We start from the raw sequence: 20591 nt of genomic DNA on the forward strand, positions 1-20591 counted from the left end.
GAGCTGGTGATCTGCTGTGATAGGAGACAGAAAATAATATAAGGGGTGCAGAAAGAGGGTTGAAGTAGGGTATTATAAATGGCAGTGCTCTGGTATTATGGATTTCAGGGATATAGTACTTTACATCAGGGAAATTTAGACCTGACCTGTCATCCCAGATGTTGCTCAGACCATAAACTCTGTGTTTGTGAACTTTGTAAATAAACTGACATTTTGCACTAGGAACAGATGGTAAAATGTCTTGATTAGGCAGCCACAGTGTATGATCAATAAAAATCTTGGTGATAGTTTCCTCGGTCATGAAATGGGCTTGCCCCAAGTACGACACAGCAGTATGAAAGTAAAGAAATCTTGATTTTTAATTTTTTTTTTTTTGGGGGGGGAGTGGTGGTGGTGTCTTTATTTATTTATGTTGGTTTAGTTTTTTTTTTATGGTGGCAGTGAGATTTTTTTATTTTGGATCTTCTTTCTGTAATCCACTATCTCTTTCTTCCACAGGTCTACTGGCAGAGAGGTAGTGCATGGGTGGTCACATTAGCTGCAGAAGAGGTGTTTGGCTTAGTTTATATGGCATTTATTGATGGTTGCAGTTACCAGGGCACTGGCAGCAAGGAGGCAATGTTGGTTGCCACCAGGAACAGCCTGTCTCTGTCCCAGGGCAGCACCTCTGCAGCAAAGCACAGCCCGGGGCGTTTGTCCGTGCACCAGCAGCATCCAGACCCTGGGCTGGGTGAGCCGTAGGAACAGGCGTGTCTGCTCACCTCCTGCAGTGGTGGCAGTAGAGTGACTGCCTGTCTCAAGCTCCTGTGATTACTGTAAAAAGAGCCTATCTCTGGGTATACCTTTGCTAAGAGAGAAGGCTTGTGATTTTAACTTTTTACATGGCAGTGAATGCCTGGTTGCTCAATTACTTCTCTGGTTTTACATTTTGTTCAAAATGTAAAGGAACTTGTTAAAATTTTTAACACAAAAAAGAATTTAATTACGACCTCCTAAAAGAGAGGTGCAGGTTTCTTTGACCATAGCCAGTTATAGAGGTCAAACTATCTCATTTACTGTATGGCACTGACTCATGCTCTGTCACAGACTTCCACATGAGTTACATGGACTTCAGAGGATAGAAATGCTAGAAGCCTTCAAGGAGGTGAATTTGGGATGGTTACACTCAGAAGTCCTGACTGGATCTCCATTACACAGTAGTGCACAGAATGGTGTTGGGTTTTTCCATTGCCTTAGTGATGGTCTTCAACATGCTCATGGTGGGAAGTGGGGGCGTAAAGTACCAATATCCACACTCCTCATGACCAGTGACGGGACTCAAGGAAACTGCATGAAGCAGAGGCAGGGGAGGTTTAGGTTGGATATCAGGAAAAAGTTTCTCACCCACAGGATGGTTGAGCACTAGAATGGTATCCCCAGGGAAGTGGTCACAGCACCAAGGCTTACAGAGTTCAAGAAGTGTTTGAGCAAATGCTCTCAGGCACATGGTGTGATTCTTGGGGTGTCCTGTGCAGGGCCGGGAGTTGAACTTGATGACCCTGATGGATCCGTTCCAGCTCAGAATATTTTGTGATTCTGCATATCAGGACTTGGTTCTTTCTTGGGTTTTTGGTTGGTTGGAGAAGGAGGAAGAGTCCTGGTTGTAGTTTGTAGTAGGAACAGGTCTACAGTTTGGGCAGCACTCTTGTACAATGGCTTTTGCTGCCTGTTCTTTGTGTCACTTTGCTCTGCAGAGCCTGTTGGTGTTGCAGGTACCCCCAAGTACTACTCGTGCCATATATTCCTCCCCTGCCTTGACTGACAAAATAATTTGGTAAAGCCACAAATCTGTGTTTTTCTAGAACATTTATCTGGTTTATTTTGCATTACATAAAGACCAGCCATTAGATGGGTCTCATCCCTTCTGTGTTAATCCAGCAGCATGAATGCAGAGCGAGAGAGCTGTGGTTTGAGCATGAGGGCCCCGTGCGCTGCTCTCCTTATCTGCTCTCCAATCTTTGAGCTCTTACATAATATGTTTAAGACTGTTTTTTGACTAATCTCTTTTGGGGTCTCATTTTGCGTTCTTAGTCTCCAGCAACAAAGAACTGTTATGCTCTTCCCTTGTGAAATCCTTTCCAGAAGGTGCATATTATCTACTACAAGACAGGGCAACGATGAGCATCAATTTCCATGGCAGAATAGAAGCCTGGATTACAAATTACTATTTAATCCTTTTTACGTCAAAGGATATAATAATCCTTGTAAAATGTGCTCTAAGTCTTGTGCTTGCCTGTGTGAGGTTAAGGGGCAAAAATCAAAATAGGGAATCTCGTAAAAAGTAAGGCATGAGGAAATGTGTATGTTTCCATGAACTTCAGAATATATGCTTAGAACTGCATTTCAGTCAGTAATAAAGATGAAGGGCTGATACCTAGACTACTAGATTTCTCTCTCTTTTCTACTACTCTGCTAGAAAACAGTCTCTGTTGTGAGTGTTGCTTGCTGAATTGCAGTAAAGAATTTAGGTACAAAGTAAATATTGCTCTAATTTGCTTTTTTTATCCCCCCACAAGTAAGAATATTTACCAATACTAATAAATATTAATGTGCCTTAAGATTGTGAGAAAATCTGTTTTATTTTTTAAATCATCATGCTGTGTGTGTCAAGCAGTGTGATTCTGTAAGGGAGAGAAGAGTGAATAAGGTTGGGAGGGATAAGGATTTAGTGTTTGAAATTGCAGACTGATGGCTGCACAACTTCCTGCCCAAGCAGCTATTTTAAGATGAGCAAAGTTTAATAACATAAAAAGTTTAGAAAATAAATCCCATTGTGACAGACCTAGAGTCTTTTCTTGCCACACTGAGTGTGCTGTAACTTTGTTAGGTAAAAAGCAAAACAAGTAAGTTGTTTGAAACCAGTAGTTTAATACGAGTTATTCCATATTTTTATTACTGGCCTCTGTACTAAATCAGACGGGGCATACTGGATAGAATCTGTCCTTCATACTGTGTAGCAATCCACAGAGAAAACCTAGAAGTAAGTGATGATATATTTGCAATATTACTAATGGAATGAACCAGGCTAAGCCGTTTGCTGTTATTTTCAGTGCCGTGTATTTAGAACATTACTAATAATCTAATAATCTGTATAGTCAAAATCCAAAAAACAGAGTAGGACCAGATTAAAATTGTTATCTCATATTAAAGAACACAATTACTTGATCATATAACCATCATTCCACAACAGGGTATTTTTGTGCCAAATGCTAATTGCATGCTTCTAGTGTGACAATGCATAACATAGTGTCCTTGCTGTCACAAAATGGTCATCTTGCAGGTGAAGACACTGCACTGCACCAGCTCTTATGAAGCCATAAAATGTTTGTGTTGTAAAAGGATTTGTATTTGTAGATTTTTTTGTGGTTCTTTTCTTTGACAAACTTACAGAAAACAGAAATATTCCCCTGATCTATCTTGGTGTTGTGTTTCCAGAAGTGAAATGTTTTGAAGAGAACTTCCATATTTCCTGCAGAATGAATTTCTGTTTATTTGTTGCAGAAAATGAGTGAAGAGCATATATAAGTCACCCTGGAGGAAGTTGCTTCGCTGTGAGCTTTACATGAGCATCCCCATCCTATGAGAAGGAAGAGGAGAAGGATCTGTCAGCCTTCTTAGCTGTAAAATGGGGACTGCAGGTGACGACATGGCTGCAGTGGAGCAGAATGCCTCTTTGAACCCTCTGTGCTTTGAGTGTGGCCAGCAGCACTGGACAAGGGAGAACCATCTCTACAACTACCAGAATGAAGTGGATGATGACTTGGTCTGCCACATTTGCCTTCAGCCCTTGTTGCAGCCGTTGGACACTCCCTGTGGACACACTTTCTGCTACAAGTGCCTAAGGAACTTTCTGCAGGAGAAGGATTTCTGCCCACTGGATCGAAAAAGACTCCATTTTAAACTCTGCAAAAAATCCAGCATCCTTGTTCATAAACTGTTAGACAAGCTCTTTGTTTTGTGCCCCTTCTCTTCTGTGTGTCAGGAAGTGATGCAGCGATGTGATCTGGCAGCACATCTTAAAAACAGGTGGGTGCTGTAGGTGCTTGCGTTGCATTTTCCCTACACGCGTGTTTGTGGCCAGTTTGTGTAGCAGTAGAGATTTTGGCCAGGAGAGGAGGAGGGAGTTGGCTTCTAAATTAACAGCAGAAGACTCTAGGAAATGGTCAGTCTGTAGCTGTGCACAGGCAATGCACTAGATTACCCTATTTTTGTACATCACACCAGAAAATAGTGAAGACTGCTTGGTGATAGATATAGGGAGAATGACGTGGATCATTAGAGGTCTGAAGAAAATTATTTATCAAAAAAATAAAATGTGGCGGTTGATTACAGTAGGGAAAAAAGGCTGAGGGAGTGGGAAAATTGGAGATGTGCAAACTCTCTCTGCAGAGAGGAGAGAACTGGTGCAGTAGGAACAAAGAAGATCGAGGTCAGCTTTTAGGGGAAAAAGCTTTGTAACAGTCAGGCCCCAGCATAGCTTGGTTAGGTAGCAGTTGTCCATTCCCTATTTTTAGAAGTGTTTATGAACATGTTAAACTTTCAGGAGTAGTTACATCAGAATTGATTCTGCTTTGAGGTAGGCAGATGGACATGGTATCTTTCAGGACCGATGGGCCTCCTCTGCCTGCCCTCAGTCCAGTCCAGGGACACTAGTGACCACCCAGACAGGTTCATCTGAGAGGTGCATGGACTTGTTTCCAAGTCTTGGTCTTTGTCCATTTGGAGACCTTTGGAGACCATCTTTTGGTGGAGAGTGGTGTTGCAGAGGAGACTGGGAGCGTGTGTGTGGTGCGGGTGTGCCTGCAGGCAAGTGCTCTGCAGAGAAAGGGAAAGGACAGAGACTACCTGCTTTGGAAACTGTTTGTTCACATTCATATTTCCAGTGTGTCGTCTTCCTTTTTCCACACATCCTGAAGGCTTCTGGGGATTCAGGGGTTGGGAGGACCCTGGGCATGCAGAACATGCCACAGCCCTGTGGACTGTGGTGAGTGTGGAGCTGCCTGGCTATTTTTGTTTGTGATGTCCATGTCAGGGAGGTGCAGGGGCTAATTAGGAGCCTTTCTTTCTAGGTTTTTATATTTATTTTTTTTTAATTTAATTCTCTACGGGGCTTCCATGTTAGCTCAAGCATTTGCTTGTTTACTTGTGGCAAGTAGTTTCTGATCTATATGAGGACTTGGGGGTGGTGAGGAGGCCTAACTGTTTTATTATTCTATTTTAATAAAAGGCAAAATTTAACTAATTCAATTTTAATAAAAGGCAAAATGCTAGCAAGACTATTGCTAAATATTTGATTAATCTTCTGCTTTCCCACTGTCATATCCCTCACCTCTTCAGTCCTTTTTCCTTGGCTGACATAGTTTTGAATGATACTAGAGCTGTTTAGAACAAGGTCATGTAATTTATTTGTACATAGAACACTATGTATGCACTCTTTAAGTATGAGTGAAATATCCATTTATTTCATGCACAAGGTTATCATGGAATCCAAGTGAGCTGAGTCACAAGCTTTTCCTGTTTGTCGGCTGGAAAAAGCTTTCAGTTGCAGAAGGCTGCTCATTTCCAATTCCTTCTGTTGTCTTGGTTATTTTGGCTGATACACGTTTTGAGTATATGGTGATTCACAGTTTTCAAGTAGGTTCATTTGCAAACATCTGAACCACCTATAAATTACCATTGCTGACATAAGTGATGGCAGCAACTGCATAGTTTGAATTTAATTCTATATGAATTAGTGAATCGAGTAAACTTCTACTACTGATTATTACATTTAGGAAAGAAATACAAAATTCAGTATTGTTGTAATTGTCGGCATTGATTAATGTAAACCAGTCTCAACAAGCCTTTACATGAGGTGGTTTGTGTTTCTGAAGAAAGCAGTATGGTTGGTTAATTTTCACTGTCTAAAAACCTCATACTGGGGTTTTCCAGTGTTTTGTATTGGCTTCATTTGAGCATAAAAGCTGGAAGAAATTGTTGTTGCATCCACCAGGTGCCTCAGAGTTAAGGAGCATTACTGTAAGATGCTCCCACAAGGAGATGAGAGGCATCAGACACAAACCTGATTACTTCACAGTCACTAATTGCACTCCATGATACCTCATTGCACAAAGAAAATATTCTTGAGTTCTCAAACTCTTGAGTTTTATTACATTCTCTTGCAAACTTGTTTTTTAAACACAGTGCATGTAATATGATTTAAAAGGAAGAACCATATGAGTCATGTACTGTTTTTCAGTCACTTGGTATAGAAAATTTGATAGTGTTTGGTAAAGTAAGTATCAGTTTCATTCCTTGGAGTTATTTAAGGAAAGACTGGATGTGGCATTCAATGCCATGATCTAATTGACATGGTGATGTTTTGTCATGGATTGGGCTCTATGGTCTAAAAGTTTCTTCCAACCTAGTTAATGCTGAATTTTTGTGATTTCTAAATATCAAAGGTATATTCATGAGAAGAAAATCTGACAAAAAGTTAATGAGATTTTATGTGTATGATTTTGAGTTAATTCTTATGGGTTATTCATAAGTGAAAGAAGTCTATTGTACAAAATCATATTGTGAAATTCTTGCAATGTTATAATGAGAGAGTTGAGTATTGTGTTTGTTGCTGTTTAGTTGGGCTTTAGCTATCACCTCCAGTATTTCCCTATGGTAGCTCAAGTTACCAATTTGGATGGAGACATTTTTCCAGCTGGCTAACATTGCAGATAATATTATGTCAGATTACATTTGACCTTTATATAGGATTGCATTTTTTGGAATTGAAGAAACTGTTGAGCTATTCACTGGGTGTTGCTCAGCATGCTTAATATATGGATTTAGAGTAACAAAATGCATGGGAAGACAAGTTGTCAAGATACAGAACTTCATCATTCAAAATCATGGCAATCCCAGTTGTTTTGGTGCTTATGACAGTGCTGGTGAGCCCTGTTCTTCCCACCCTCTCCCATGTTAGCTGCAGGCACTGTCCCTGCCTGGCACTTCGGAGCATCAGAAGTGAAGAGGATCTATGGGATTTAACCCTCTTTTGAATAAGTGGATAGGCAACAGATTCATAATTTTTACATGCTATATGGACTCTACCCATTGCTGGGAAGGTAAACAATCTCTCTGTGGTTGTTCCCTGCTCTGAAGCCGCTTGACTCCTTGTAAGCTTCTGTTAGGTGGGAGAGAGAAGTATGCAACAAAACCACTCTTATTTTTCCTTAGTCTTCTCTGATTCCCAAAACCTAGATAACTCCTGATGCCTCATTTTCCCCACTTTCTTTTTTTTTCCCTTTTTTTTTTTTTTTTTTCCCCATGTCAAAAGAGAAACCAAGACCCGGACACAGACTCTTAACTTTCCAAAGCTGCACCAGGTTTTACTTTGAATTGCAGCTGTAAATCCTGCCAGAATTACTGCTTAAGGTCACTTTGCTGGCAAAGTTTTATGAGCAATAGCAAAGGCACTTGGGTTGCTGCTTTGCTTAAATACAGCTCCTGCTTGGAAAATGATTTAATGCAACTGGTTTGAGGTTATTTAGTGTGTTTGCTTTTATCAAGCCACTAGACTGGGCAGAAGCTGATGGCGTAGGTTACAATGAATTCTTTCTTTTCAGTAGTCAGTGAGCAAATGTGCTTTTCAAGCTCCTACTGTTATTCTGCAGAAATACCCTGTAAACTACATCTTAATTTTGTATGAAAGCTCTTTTTATCAGCAGAGAGGGATTGCTGCTAGTGTTCCAAGAAGTCAGCTTTTAAATGAGAAATCCAGCAGACTTGGCTGTAAAAAAAATACAACAAAAACCCACCAAACAAAAAGACCCATTTTTCTCCTCTGTCTGATATGAATTAAGAGAAATTGAAGGTAAAAGCTATACTTTATCACCATCCAGAACTGAGCAGAAGCTGGTGCTGAAGACGGTAGAGGAAGAAGCTGAATATAAGCAGAAGCTAATTTCACATCCCTAGAATAGCTGCCCTTCAATCTTCCCGTTAAGCAACATCACTCTGTTGCTTTAGCTGGGTAGTTTTACTACCATAAAACAGTTTGAGTTGGAATCTTACTCTTGAGCATCTTGATTCATGAAAGAAATTAAAGAATTTCTAAAAATTTTTAAAACAGGCCTGCCTTTGTTCTTGCTCCTAGACAAGATATTCTGGCTTTATAGGTAGGTATGAAACACCATTTCTCTAAGTTTGAATTCAACCCTCATTTATGCAATTTGTTTTATGATAATGTTTTTATGAGTAAAGGAATCCAATCTCCAAAGCTTATTTTGATCACAAGATGGCCATCTGTGTCCGTAAGGTGTTACAAGGTTTAGTCCAAAATGCTCTTATCCCCGATATTTGGTGTTAGTGAAAGTGTGCATCTCTGGAGATTCATTGGAACTTAACTGTCACAACTGCTGTATGGTTTTGCTGCTTGTGAATAATACATTCTTACTGCCAACAAAAATCTTTTTATGTTGCAAATGGAAAGAAAAAAATCTCCGTATAGATGTGCTTGAATACCAATACAGGGCTTTGCTGCTTGATAGGTGGCATGCTGTATTTAAAGACCTAGGAACTGGCATCCCATGAATTAATATCTCCACTAGACTGCTGCTTTCCTGGCAATGCAGTTGCACTGTACTAGACTGAAATTCAGAGTCCATTACAATTACTGGTTAATTTGGGGAAGAGTCTGGGGTTTTGCTCTTTTTTGCCTCATACAGTGCTGCACAAAAGGGATTCCACTGAACTGAGTAGGTGTGCTCAGGAGGCTGTTTAGATTTCTTGGTACTAGCTTTTGAAATGATAATTAAGCATCATTGGCCAAAATAAACCTCAAATCTATTTATATTTTTTGTGACGACTTTCATCAGCTGCCAGGTAATGATGGGAGAATGTGCTGTGTGAGGGAGGGTGGAGGAGGGCCTGGCTGTGCTTTAGGAGGCTTTGACAGAAATAGGACACTTCCAGGGATGAGTTTTGTACTGTCCTGGTTTGACACAGCTTAAAAAACCCCAAAACTCTAAGGTGTGCTTTTCCACCTCGAGCAGGTCCTTTGGGCTCCTCAGGCCTTGTGAGATGGCTGAGTCAGAGTGAACAGCAGTGCAGTGGTTTGTAGGAGGTACCTAAGGAAGTGTGTGGCTCACAGAAGTATCCAGGAAGGCTGGACTCTGCCATCAGGCTCAGAGGGATTGAAGCATGGCTCTCTTGACAGTGTTGGTTTTGAGCTGTTCATTTACCTCTTTGCTGAGAAATTGCCACTTCTATAGCACAGCAGTTCGGGGACAGCAAGGACATGAAGCTTGGGGTGGTTTTGTCCTAAATTCTGGTGAGTCAGTGTGGGAGAGCATGTCTGTCAGAGCTCCCAGCAGACAAAAGGTTTTCTCTGCGAGAGCATTTACCCCTTGCTGTGTTGCTGCAGAAGTGAGTGATGTTGGAGATTGTTCCTTTTTTTTTCCCCCCTGTTGCCAGCATTAAGATTTGAGGGACCATGAGGCTAACCCATCAAGTTAACATATGCTAGAAATACTGAGGGAAGTGATAACATCTTTCCTTTTCTTGGTCCCTTGGGCTGTTTTGAGGCTTGCATTGTGAAATGATCAATGATAGAAATTTCCTGCTGATTTTCACATGTAATTGTGTGTCTCTGGCCACCAGACAGATATATTGGCTGATCTGTCCCACTATACCAGTGGTTTTCTGTAATAAATACTGTCTGGGCAAAGCCAAGAAATAGGGTTATGTTCCATCATTAAAATAAGAGAAACGTTTTCACAAAGCAAAACCTTTCAAATAATTTTCATCTTTCCTGCTTACCCTTTCTTAACTTTGAAGAACAAAATGACCAGCAGTTGCTTTGGGAAAAGCCCCAAGGAGTTATTTCTGAAATGCATCATGTCATAATATGAACTGTCTCTAATGTATGTTTTTATGCGTATTTCAGAGCATATTGGGGTTACTTTTTTCTACTCTTCTAAACATGGAGAACACAAAGGGAGACCTGAGACAAGGGGAGAACACATGGAGAACTCCTCTGGGGAGGCCTTATAGCCTTTAGATACCTTTCAGTATCTAAAAGAGCTGGAGAGGGATTTTTTTTTGTTAGGGCATGTAGTGATAGGTTAAGGGGAATGGCTTTAAACAGAAAAAGGGTAGATTTAGGTTAAACACTAGGATGAAATTCTGTGCCGTAAGGGTGGTGAGACACTGGGAGAAGTTTCCTGGCTGGATGAAGGATGCCCCATCACTGAAAGTGTTCAAGGCCAGGCAGGATGGGGTCCTGAGCAACCTGGTCTAGTACAAGGTGTTCCCTGCCCATGGCATGGGGGTTTAAACTAGATGATCTCTAAGATCCCTTCCAACTACAGCCACTCTATCATTCTCTGTATATAATTAAAAAAAAAAAAAGGTATTTTCATATGTATGTATATATATAATGTGATGTATGTATAACATGGCTGGGGGTCACAAAAGCTTTATCAACATTCTTTGGATCTGAAAACTTTGTTAGCAGGTAATCTTCAAAATCCATGCTGAAACAGTCTAACCATATAATTACCAAATCCCTTTTACAGAATGTCAGAACAGAATTGTGATTCTCAAAACATGCTTTAATAAGTTAGGATGGATGTCATTAGGCTTCTGCTGTCTTCTACTCTGTTAACACATTTCTTCTCTTGCAAGAATAAATAATTTTTTCTTTTGTTATAACAATCTGCCAAGTTGCCAAACACTGAATCCTTTCATGAATGTGGTTCCTTTTTTTCTGCTACAGTATGAGCGTTTTGGGGTGGTCAGCAGTTTCAGAAGCAGGAGCTTTAAGGACTTCGAATGCTGTAAGAAGTGATTTATCAGACAGTGGCAAAACTGTCACAGAGGCAGATGTAAGATTGATGTCCATGTCTACTTATGTGCACATAAGTGCAAGACGATTTGATAAATGAAGGCTTTCCATAAATTTGCAATATTGCGGCCCTTTTGTTGCAATGAACTATTGTAGGCTTTTAAACATAAGCAAAAATAAATACTGCAGTAAGAGTAATGGAAACTGATTTTGTAATGAAAAACATCAAATACTCTTGCATAAGGGAAACAAAAATTGCACCTCCTATATGAAGTCAGAAAGAAAAAACAGGAGACAGGAGGGGGATGAGAACACCTTATTGGCCCAAGAGACAAGTGATTAACAGAGCTGTTACTTTTGCTAAACCTCTCATACAGACTCATAGAGAAGTAGAGTTTTATTTCGGTATTTCAACACTTAGATTGCAATATAGGGACAATGTTAATCTCTTTCCTCCTTTGAATAAGCTCAGGAAAATATAATGCTTACTTCTTTTGGCTTATGAAGGTGAAAGGAGACTCAGTAGGTCTCCAGTTGTGTCTTGGAACAGGGCTTCTTTTATGAGGATTTTTTTGACCCTCTTTCCAGCAGATTATCTTCCAGAAACTGATATCTACAGAATCCACTTTCTAGTGGAAGGTGTCCCTGTCCATGGCAGAGGAGTTGGAGCTAGATGATCTTTAAGGCCCTTTCCAACACAAACCATTCTGTGATAACAAAATAAGTCCACATTCAGAAGGTGTTACAGCACCTTGAGTTCATGGCCAAAAAACTACCTAGTAGAAGTTTTGTGAAGAAAGCAATATTGGAGTTTTGTCCACTAAAACATATTTTGGCCTTAAAATTCAGTGTCTTTAGTATTTTTTAATGCTGTGTTTAAAGCTATGATTTTGAAGAAGACTGATTTAACTCGAAGAAATACTTGGGCATTTTGTGCTCCAAACAGGGGTGCAGGCTTGAAGCATGATATCAGTGTTGTCTTTACAGGTGTCCTGGGGCTTCTCATCGGAGAGTTGCTCTGGAGAGAAGGAAAACGAGCAAGCTGCAAGTAGAAGCAGAGGGCGAGAGTGGTCTGGGCGGGCCGGAGCAGCCCAGCAGTTTATCTCCGGACCCTGATCAGGGAATAGTGCCAGCTGAGCCAAGCTTTACCTCGCCCGCCCTGCCCACGTGGACAGACGAGCCCGGCATCGACAATCCACCTTTTGAGGAGAGCACAGTAGCAGACAGTATGTCATCACTTATCTTCTCAAGTCTCTTTTATCAGATGTGGAAACATTTGTGGTGTCAGAGCTTGTCTCTTACCAACTGTGAATGTGCATCTTCATCTTTGGCTCTTTTCTTTTGCAATTTCTGGAGAAATATTAGTGTGTTTTGATTATGTGCTAGTTTACAACTGAGATAAAGTCACAGGAAGGAAAGTATCTCTGAGTGTGTGCCAGCTACTGTGGTGCTGTATCATCATTTATTGTGTCACAGTGCAGTAGTTCATGTTAATCTCCTAGTGGGACTGGCCTCACAAGTGAAATGGAAGGAGTGTAGTTTCTGTAAAATTAAGAAAGTTGTTTTCTAATATGAGATTTGGTTTTGTCTCCAACTGGATCAGCAGCCTTCTCACACAGAGTGCTGTTGTGCTCAAGCAAAAAGGCAGCTGAGTTACTCCTGCACTCATCTGCACCGAATGAGCAGTAACACATTCAGCATCTGGGATTTTACAGGGGAAGTGCTGAGCCTTACCACAGAGGATGGTGGCCCTGTCCCCTTCCTTCTCCTCTGTGTTTGCCATCCTTTAGCATTCTCCTTTTTCCTCTTTAGCTGTCTCCATGTTTGCTCCCAAGAAATGGGCTCCTTCAGTTGACCCAGTAACTCAATAGCAGCTCCTCATGCAATTGCAAGACAAAGAAGTTATCATGGGATAACCCCTAAAATGCATTTTTTATCATCATCCTCAAATGCAAATCCCCAGATGACCCAGTGAAGGATATGAAATTGATTATAAAGGATGGGATCCAAACGGTTCAGAGTATCCTATTCCAATCCAAATGACCCCATTTCAGGAAGCATGGATGCTACTAAGTCATTAGCTGCTTTCTAACAAGCTAGGGGTTCCAACAAGTAGTGGAACTGATCCATTTGCACTGGTTTAGTTTTTTTGTTAAACTGCTGCTTTGTGGCCTGTGTACATTATCTTTTTGGTGATTTATTTTATTGGAAGTGAATGAAGTAGAAAAGATACTAATTGTCTTTCTTTTTAAAAATAATTGGCAGCAAATCAACAGCCACCTACCTTGCCTGAAGGAGAGATCACTACTATTGAAATTCATCGGTCCAATCCTTATATTGAATTAGGAATTAGCATAGTGGGTGGCAATGAAACACCTTTGATCAACATTGTCATTCAAGAGGTTTATCGAGATGGGATCATTGCCAGAGATGGAAGACTTCTTGCTGGAGACCAAATACTTCAAGTATGGAACCTAATTACGTATTCTGTCTGCTTGCTTTCTGTTCACTCCTTGCAGAATTGTTGTTAAAATGAGATGGAAGATTTTCCTTGTCAGACTATGTTGTGTCAATGTTAGCTTTGCAATTATCAGTTGGAAAGCAAATTAATATTCAGAGCAGAGCCTGTTGTTCTAGCACTTTTGGCTATCATGCTTTATGTTGTTTGTCGGACCAGTCCCTGGAATTATCTTTCCTCCCTAGCATCTGTTGTCAACAGTTTATTTTTCTGTTTTTAAATGCTGTGGGACTTGGTCCTTATTTCAACTTTACTCATGCATTCCAAAGGAGCCCAAGGTTATTTCTGGCTAGCAAGTTGGCGTAACTTGTCCTATGTAAGAAGCAATTTGTGGATTGTAAGGCTGGCTTCATCCAAACTGTTATTTTAATATGACTTCACTGTTGTCTTCCAAAAGCTGAGGCAGTTGACCAGCATCTTTCAATATGTATAAAAGACTCACTGATAGGCTTCAATGGAAGGATTTAAAGCAAGATGTTGTAAGCATTTAAAGAAAAAAAAAAAATAAACTGTAAGTTCGTTTTGGTTGAGTGTGTATTTTTGTTTTGGTTTTAAGTAATCAACCACAGGCAATAGAAAAAGCCCAAATTCTATTAATTTTGAAGTTTAAGTTTTTATATTGTGGAAGGTGTCATTTATACGACACTAAAGTAAAGTAACTGAGTGCTACATAAACAGAACAGTCACCCAGCTTCTATTTTTAATCATTCCACCTGAAATAAATACATTATCATCAATTCAAAGTTCCTTCAGTAGGAATGTTTGCTTTTGATCTGGCAGCCTAAGATCAGCCCAAATGTAGTTGTAAGCCTTCTTCATTTCACTGTTTTGAAATCAAGCTGATAGAAGTAGCTTAAATACAGTAGTTACCCTTGGAATAAAATTAGTTTGCACTTCAGAAAATAAAGTCCCTTTTGAGAAATGTGCCTTTTTCTGCTTTTGGAGTGTAAGCATGGTGGCTGGCCAAGAAAACAACCCAAGAGGTTTCCAAGATGTTTCCTTTTCAACAAGTAATTGCAGACACTGATTGAATGCTGCCTCATTTATTTTTGTACTAAGGGCTTTACTTGTTTGACAGAATAGGGAGCTTGAGTTTCAGTGAAGCTTTGGAAATTCCTGCTGTTTGGGCAGGTGTCAGTTACACTTTCCAAAGCCATAAATGGCAGTGAATTGACTGTAAATAGGAATTTACTAGCTGCAGTGAGTCTTCCCTCCCAACAGCCTGGCAGTGGGGCTGTCAGATGCTAAGTGAGTGTTCATGAGAGTCCTTCTCTCATGCCAAGGGAGAGGTACAGAGGGTAAAACCTAATTTTGAGGGGAGATAGAATATCTTTATTTCTTTGAATTTGCCTGTGCAGATGCTGGGCTGTTGTGTTAAAATGATCAGGTTCAATCTCTGCTGTCTGTAATTAGGTGCACTTAGGTGCAGCTCAGCATGCACACTTTAGTTGGATATTTCTGAAAATGTCTTCCAGGGCTTTTATGAGCTGGAAAGGTCTAAAAGAAAGAGCCAGAAAGGACTGTGAGATGAAACTCAGCATTTTCTTGCCCAGTCAAACAAGAAGTATTACCCTTTTAAGAGCTGTGGGAACAGCATTTAGTAACAGCTACATAAAAGCTTGTGTTGTCTGCAAGGTGCAGATAGGTGCCTAACAATTTCAAAGTGCTCTACAAATTGTGTCTTTTTTGTGCTGGACTGTGACAGTAATTCATGTGAAGCAAGTCCTAATGAGAATCCCTTTCCCCAAGAAGAGCTATGGCTGTTTTGTTCTGAAATTTTAAACTGCGTTATGGAAAGAAAAATTGCATTTTATTGCATATATTCTTCTGTGCCCTTTGAGTGCTCACATATTTTATGTATTTACTTTAGGTAGCTACAGTTAAAATAAAAATTGATTTAATTTAAGGGCTCTGATGGATGGGCCCTAGTGGTGTTTGTGGGAGGCAGCTCTAAGTGTTATTTCTCCTAGCTATGCCTCCTTTCCCTCTGCCCAAGGTTACAGCCTGTCTCAGGGCAGTAGCAGAGCAGGACACCACCGTGGCTCTGTCTGAGCTCATGGTGCTGCCAGCAGCAGTGGCTTTGTGCTGGGTTTTGGGCTGGAGGTGTCTCAGGGAGGGTGCAGTCCTCCTTCACCATCAGAAGCCACCACAGCCAAGTGGCTCGGCACAGACTTCTGGGAGCCCCTCAGCTCAGATGTGTGATGTGAATGTGGTAGCTGTTGTACATGGATCAATTTGTATATTTTTATAATTTTAATATTGCTATTAGGTGATGAGAAGCTGCATGTTTGGTTTTATTTACTTAGGTTGCAATGGGGACTATTGAAAGGCTTAGGTAAGGCACATCAATCAGTATAGATCATTCGGTGTGAGTTTCTATCTGCTGAAATTGTGGGGCAGGGGTTCCTCCACCAAGGCTAAGGATGAAATTCTAATGTTAACTTTGAATCCTTTCTTACAGAGCAAGGCAAATACAGCTTTCATGGTTAATTTTTGTCATACTTCTCTTTTCTACCAAATCTCATTGTACTGTCAGTTCTTATTTTTACCGTGCAAGAAATGACTGAAGATTACTGATCTTTGTATCAGTGAGCTGTATAACAAACACAATTCTTAGTTTTAGGTAGAGAAATTTTAATGTGTTTTTCATTTACAACTGAATTTTGGGTGGTACATGTTATAAGTCTAAAGCTCTGGCCTACTTGAAATCTGTGGAAAATCTAAGTTCATGCTAAGACTTTAGAATTAGTATGATTACCTTTTTTCTGCTCTCTTAAGGAACCAATTTCATTATTCTTGACATCAGTTTTTTAAAATGTTTTTTCACATAATGGAAGCACTGCATATTGTAAGACACAAGTTTGCTTTGGAGATTTGGATGCCTTATTCTTACAGCTATTATTTTGCAGTTTTAAGTCGTGCTGGGCTTGACACTGAAAGCATATGCCATGTTCTTGTCCTGGAGAACAAACAATGTAAAGATCTAAGGAAGACAAGTGTAGGAGACAAGGAGAGCAAAAACCTTGGCCTGTGATGACAGAAGGTGTTCACTTTTGGGCACATGTTGTCATCTTTGTGGGAAAAGGCCTAAAATATTGCTAGGGGAAGCTTAGATTGGATATTAGGAAAAATTCCTTCTCAAAAGGGTTGTTAAGCACTGGAACAGGCTGCCCAGGGAAGTGGTGGATTCACCATCCCTGGAGATGTTTAAAAGACGGGTAGATGTGGAACTTGGAGACAGGGTTTAGCGGTGGAGTTGGCAGTGCTGAGTTAACACTTGGACTTGATGATGTTCAGGATCTTTTCCAACCTAAAAATAAGTTTGTAGCTTGAACATCTGGTGCGAGTTTGCAAGAAAGAATGGAAGGACAAGAGAGGAAGCCTAGTAAAGTCAGACATGTAGGTTGCTCCAAGGCTGATTTTGCAGCAAGTGAATTTACTTTGGAAAGGACTCAACTAAACACACAAAAAACCATCATTGTGACTTCTTTTGCTGTCGTTTGCAGGTCAACAGCTTTGACATAAGCAACGTGTCCCACAACCACGCTCGAGCGGTGCTGTCGCAGCCGTGCTCGGTGCTGCAGCTGACGGTGCTGCGGGAGCGGCGCTTCGGCAGCCGCACGCACAGCCACGCCGAGGCGCCGGGCTCCGCGCGCGAGGACAGCTTCCAGGTGACCCTGCACAAGCGCGACTCCAGCGAGCAGCTCGGCATCAAGCTGGTGCGCAGAACGGACGAGCCGGGGGTTTTCATCCTCGACCTCCTGGAAGGGGGCTTGGCCGCTCAGGACGGCAGGCTGTGCAGTAACGACCGCGTGCTGGCCATTAACGGGCACGACTTGAAGCACGGCACACCGGAGCTTGCTGCTCAGGTTATCCAGGTAATTCACTTTCCCCACCTGAGCCCTGAGCTTTATTTCTAGAGTCTGTTCCTGGACAGAACAGCTTGTGTGACACAGCCTAAAAGCCTGTGTCAATGTAATTTGCAGTGGTTTATGTTTTGAAAATAATAGTGAAGAACAGGATCTGCTTTGGCGCTTACCATATGAACTTCACCTCCTCAGAAGTGAAAAATGCGTTAGTCTTCCCTGGAATGCAGCCTGAAGGTTAGAAGACAGCTCATGAAGCAAGGAGGGTAGCCTATTGTAGCGTACTGCTTAGCAGGGAAGAAGAAAAAAAAGAGGATTATTGTTATTCTGTTTATGTATGTATTGTATTTTAATCTCTCAGTAAGCTCTATAGAAGTGGGCTTTATTTTTTATTGATTTGCCTGTGCATGGAATTGAGTTAAAACAAGAAAGTAATTTGTCAGACGTCAGAGTCAACAGGTAGCAGCTGGGGAGTCAGAGATTTTCCATGAGTCCTACATGGTACAAATAATTTTTTGAGTGTTCAGAAAAGGGCTATTTCCAGTGTCTGGTTATGTCCTGGACACAAATACTACCCAAAGCTTGTTGCAGTGTGACATATGACCCATCTATGTCCCCACAGGAAAACCTTTACTCCATGCTTTTCTCCCAGTCTGTAAGGAAACAGATGCAGCACTTTGCTACTTCCTGCTGATGGGAGGTTGGTGAAAATAGCTTTGTTTTTAGGAAGGTTGGAATATACCAGTGGTATGTTCCTGCAGTCTGGTGCAGTCATCTTTGCTTAAAGCACCACATAGAAAAGTCTGATACAAATGAGTAGTAAATTCTTGTTTCAGGAATCATTTCAAGAGTCTTCCTTGCAATGAAATTAAAATAACATCAAACTTGGGAATTATAATTTCAGTTTCCCAATGTGATTGGAATTTAGCACTGGGTAACTTTTACCTTTTGAGGTGTGGCTTTGCAGCAATAGAAGGAGTCGATGTTTTATTATTGTCTTATAGCTGGGTCTCCCAGGGTTCCCCAAAATCCAGAATATTATGGTATGCTCATGTGTTACATCTTTCTTATGAGCATCTTCGGGAAGTACCAGAGATGTTCAGAGCTTTTTATCAAAAGCTGCAGATCTTGGAGCTATCACATAGGCATTTCTTCTATTTATTGCTATGTGTTGCTGGAGTTCACAGAGGCTGCAGATGGAATGGGGTGAATTTTAATGTTTGGAGCTCTGTAACACGAAGTGAGAAATGGTCCTTTTGACAAAGGATTTTTAGCTGATGTAAAGGCAACATCAGAGGTGAAGGAGGAATGTTAATTTCCCCTCCATTTTGGGGGGAATTGCAAAAAGAAGCAAGTAAAGGTGTGCAGTCTAAAAAGGAACTGGAAAACAAGGTCTGCTGTTGTCTTGTTTCACATTCTGTCATGTTTTCCTCCCTTTCTAATAATCAATATCTATCAAACTTGATGACGTTTGATGACCTAATGTATTCAACAGGCGAGCGGGGAGAGAGTGAACTTGATCATCTCTAGACCCCTGAAGTCACAGACAGTCAGCATTATCCGAGACACCGGGACTCACAACAGCAGCTCACACCAACACCAGTCCCAGCAGCTGTTTCACAGCAGACCTAACTCACATAAGGTTGGTGCTTCTCCTGAAAGGAAAAAATACTCGTTTACTCATGTGCTGGTGTGTGTAGCAAGGCGAAGCTACAAGAAAGGGTTATATTTTTTTTTCATCAAATTAATTTAAAAAATGATGATGACTTCCACGTTCTCAAGTCCTGCATCATGTGTGGAGTAGGAACAGTAGGAAAAAAAGATACACAACAGGTTTTCAGTGTGTTTTTGGATTTGCTGACTACAGTGAAAGAAGCAAGTTCTGTGAGTTCACACAGCTGTGGTTCTTAGACCTTGTCTAAGACAGTGGCTGGTACTCCTGCGTGGAAGGGCTGTCATTCAAGACTGTTGCACTTTTTGTTGCTCTGTGCTGGCTGCAGCCAGGAAAGACGTGAGGTGCCCACCATCCAGCATATAAAGAGCATGTTGGAGGGATGTGTCATCTCCTTCATGAGTCAACAGTCCTGGCTGCAAGGCTGCTGAGTCTCAAGCAGGGAGAGAAAGGCAAAATGAAGAGACTTTCACGAAGCCAGTATTATTTGGAAGACATGATAAAATAGAGCCTGTGCTTGAGATGTCCTTGTAATTAGAAAAATGCAACTTCTCACTCTTAAGAAGTTGACTTTGTGAAATAATTGTGATGTTGACTATGTCAACAAATCCACCTTTCCATCTGTCCACTCTATTTGCTTTACTATTTAGCATCATGTACTTCTGGTGGGATAGCTAACATGCGTTGATTGTATTTTCTTTAAAAGTGGGGATCATTTCAGAAGAGAATAAATGAGGCTCTAGGAAGGTTGTTTTCCTCCTGAGGGATAAAGGTGAGGCTCCTCAATACCATGGCTACAGCACTGGGCCATACCACGCAGTGATTAGTTTGTTGATGTCAGAGCTTGAGGCAAGTTTGCATGTGCCGGCATGAGCTGTGCTCTTACCACAGTTGATCCAAAGTTGGATGAGTGGATTTCCCTCCTGGATCAATGCTATCTGTGGGCTATTTTAAAATTGGAAGTCCCATGTGACAGCAAGTGAACATTTCTCGTATTTTGTGTCATTTATCTTTCTCTCATTAACCAGCAGTTGGCTTTGAAGCCTTGTGGCTTAAAGTATGTTTATATGATTGTGTGGCAGCAGCCAGTCCTGAAGCCTGAAGCCCTAGAAATGGACTGTCTTTATAAGCTGCAGTGTGTTTACATATAGCTACTTCCATGATTAATGTGTATGTGAGGAGCAGAGCCAGTCAGGAGCACATGGCACTGGAGGTCAGAGAAGACAACGTTGTCATTTTCCAAGAGAAGGCAGGAGAATACATACATATATTTTTTTGAAGAATATCCCAGGTTATTTCTTTCATTATTTTGGATTCCTTGCAAGTATTCTGTCAATTTAAGATGCTACTACAGGTGTATGTGCAGTGATTTGAGTCTTTTACTTAATAACCTGAGGGAAAGGCTTCAGCAAATAAAATTTACTTTGATTTAGATTTAGATCTTTTTTTATTGAGCAGAACTAAATACAGGCTGAACTCCATCATTCAGTTGTTGGAAAATTTAATATAGGATCTCTTCTTGTTTCAAGCTTGAGTGTTCATTATAATTATTAGGGAGGCTGCCCAAGGTACCCATTACAAGCCATTAGCATCAATTGGCCTTAGTTTGTGCTCTGGGAGGTTCTACATAACAGCTGCAGAAGGGAACATGATGTATAAGGGCTTTAAAGAGTC

At 40.9% G+C, this 20591-nt stretch overlaps 1 protein-coding gene across 5 annotated transcripts in view; it reads left to right on the forward strand.

The window, feature by feature from the left end:
• The window catches only part of LNX2 (ligand of numb-protein X 2), a 58368-nt gene that overhangs the window by 28106 nt on the left and 9671 nt on the right, over nucleotides 1-20591 (forward strand). For all 5 annotated transcript variants that reach the window (XM_039718345.1, XM_039718349.1, XM_039718350.1 and 2 more), the window contains 5 exons: nucleotides 3541-4065; nucleotides 11849-12087; nucleotides 13127-13326; nucleotides 16886-17257; nucleotides 18741-18887. In XM_039718345.1, the coding sequence (XP_039574279.1) occupies nucleotides 3665-4065; nucleotides 11849-12087; nucleotides 13127-13326; nucleotides 16886-17257; nucleotides 18741-18887 (1359 nt within the window). In that variant the 5' untranslated portion in view covers nucleotides 3541-3664. The remainder of the gene's footprint in view (nucleotides 1-3540; nucleotides 4066-11848; nucleotides 12088-13126; nucleotides 13327-16885; nucleotides 17258-18740; nucleotides 18888-20591) is intronic.

Source organism: Passer montanus, unplaced genomic scaffold (genome assembly GCF_014805655.1).
Source record: "Passer montanus isolate IOZ18808 unplaced genomic scaffold, ASM1480565v1 scaffold4, whole genome shotgun sequence".
Lineage (NCBI taxonomy): Eukaryota > Metazoa > Chordata > Aves > Passeriformes > Passeridae > Passer > Passer montanus.